The sequence below is a fragment of the Sardina pilchardus genome, chromosome 24 (assembly GCF_963854185.1).
Source record: "Sardina pilchardus chromosome 24, fSarPil1.1, whole genome shotgun sequence".
Classification (NCBI taxonomy): domain Eukaryota; kingdom Metazoa; phylum Chordata; class Actinopteri; order Clupeiformes; family Clupeidae; genus Sardina; species Sardina pilchardus.
Genome location: NC_085017.1, coordinates 4,039,495 through 4,041,994, shown reverse-complemented (window position 1 = coordinate 4,041,994; position 2,500 = coordinate 4,039,495). Strand labels below are relative to the sequence as shown.

The following is a 2,500-nucleotide window of genomic DNA, read 5'->3' as shown; positions in this document are numbered from 1 at the left end:
CTGTCTGTCTGTCTGTCTGTCTGTCTGTCTGTCTGTCTGTCTGTCTGTCTGTCTGTCTGTCTGTCTGTCTGTCTGTCTGTCTGTGTGTGTGTGTGTGTGTGTGTGTGTGTGTGTGTGTGTGTGTGTGTGTGTGTGTGTGTGTGTGTGCGTGTGTGTGTGTTCCCAGCTTCAGCCTTCATCTTGGCACACAGTACCAGTGTGCTTACTGGAGCACAGTATCAGAGAGCTTAGTTTCTGGAAGTAAGTTTCCTATTCATTTCTCCGATTGACGTCTGGAAAGTTTTAGACTATGCCTTAGTCTAACCAGCTATGACGTGACTCATACTTATACAACAAGTCATTTGAGCAAAAAAACTGCCAGAGAAAAACGAAAAAGAAAAAAGGTAAAGGTACAAGACTGTGTCCATATTTTAAATTCTGAGTTAAAGAACTAACGTACAGTAGCCTTTTTTATTTCAAACATATTTGTTGCAGCGCAATGATAGATGCTTGTGTTTTAATCTGAGACAAGAAGATGGTTAAATTCCTACCATTTCCACTAAAGAGTAAAGTCAAGAGAAAACTGTTTTTATCGGAACGGCCACACATTGGATCTGATAGCTCTGTTATCCATCTTGATTTCCAATGAAAAAATGAGGGTGCAAGAAAAGTTGACAAAATTGACAAGTTGATTATGTTTGAAATTTCCATGGCAACAATGGCAATCTCTACCAGTGTTGGGTAGTGTAGCACTTCCTTGTTGAATCACGAATAAAACATTAAAAAAGGTTGATGCCCCATTACTTTTGGCATCTATATAAGCATGTACAATACCTTAGTCACGTAGTAGCTTGTTTTAAATCTACCATGGACTGTTACGATTTTATGGCTTATTCTCCTCTTGTCAATGGAGAAATTGAATTGAATTCTTACTTCCGGAATCTGCTGTGCGCGGGACTGTCGAGCTCTATTATTAGTATTATTGTTATTGAATATGGCTCATAGCTTGGGCAGTGCAGATGAGTAGTCTAGTGGTAGTCTAGTGGGTAAGGAGCTGGGCTAGTATGCAGCAGTAGTGCAGTATGCCCGCGTGTAGTATAATATAATTGGCCTGTGTGTGTGTGTGTGTGTGTGTGTGTGTGTGTGTGATATGATTGACATGTGTCTGCGTATACAGTATGTGTGTTTGAAACGTGATTGACATATGTAAGTCTGTGTGTGTGAGTGTGTCCGTGCGTGTGTGTGCGCGCGCGTGTTTGTGTGTTTGTGTAATATGATTGACATATGTAAGTGTGTGTGTGTGTGTGTGTGTGTGTGTGTGTGTAATGTGATTGACGTGTGTAAGTTTGTGTGTGTGTGTGTGTGTGTGTGTGTGTGTGTGTGTGTGTGTGTGTTTGTGTGTATAATATAATTTGTACATTTGTGTGTGTGTATGTGTGTGGTTGTGTGTTTGTGTAATATGATTGACATATGAGTATAAGTTTGTGTGTGTGTGTGTGTGTGTGTGTGTAATATAATTGACATTTGTAAGTCTCTCTGTAAAAGACATCTGCTAAAGGAATACATGTAAAAGGCATATCCATATTGTCAGTATGATGTGTGTGGTGACTGCAGTGATTGATAAGGGCACTGCTTCCCCACCCTCTCTTACAGTACACTGCATCTTGAAATGCCTTCATGATGTAGGATACTAATATGTAAAGCATCTCAAAATAAGATCATGAGGTAAAAAAAACTAATAATCAAAGCATCTTGAAATGTCATCGCAAGGTAAAACAAGCATTTTAAAATGGTATCCTGAAGTAAGATACTAATAATCAAAGCATCTTAAAATGGTATCATGATGTACAGTAGGATACTAATAATCAAATTATGTTAAGACAGTATCATGAGGTAAAAAATAACTGATAATCAAAGCGTCTTGAAATGGTATCATGATTTAGATTACTAATAAGCAGATTGTCTTAAAATGCAATCATGAGGTAAATAACTACTAATCAAAGCATCCTGGACAATTATCATGATGAAGATTAATAAGATAATTCTGAGAGGAAATCTTAATGTAGATTGCTAATAAGGTAATAATGGCATACATTAGTAATAACCAAAACAACTTTTCAAGTTCTTCATCCAGTACATCAAGTATGAAATTAATAAATAAATATGTTCGTTAGATAGATAGATACATGTAGATAGATAGATAGATAGATATATAGAGGGAGGGAGAGGGAGAGAGAGAGAGAGAGAGAGACAGAGAGAGAAGGAGAGAGAGAGAGAGATAGACACAGAGAGACAGAGAGAGAGAGATGTATTGTTGGATGACTGAACTGAATGATAGTGAATAATGAACTGGATCAATGGTGAGTAATGACCAATAATGTGGGTCTGTGCGCGTCCTGTCCCATCCACATGAACTAGGACATACAGCTATAGCTCTCCCCATTAGCGGGGCTCATGGCACCGCCCCTTACACACGCACAGAGGAGGAAGCAGAGGGTCATCTGCTTACTGAACTGGACTA

The 2,500-nt window shown here is 38.7% G+C and overlaps 1 protein-coding gene across 1 annotated transcript in view; it reads left to right on the top strand.

Annotated features, from left to right (window-relative positions):
* Positions 1-2,500, top strand: part of adgrb2 (adhesion G protein-coupled receptor B2) — a gene marked incomplete at its 3' end in the record, with an annotated part of 151,720 nt that overhangs the window by 65,542 nt on the left and 83,678 nt on the right. The window contains 1 exon segment of the mRNA XM_062530091.1: positions 1,605-1,631. Coding sequence (XP_062386075.1) covers positions 1,605-1,631 — 27 coding nt within the window.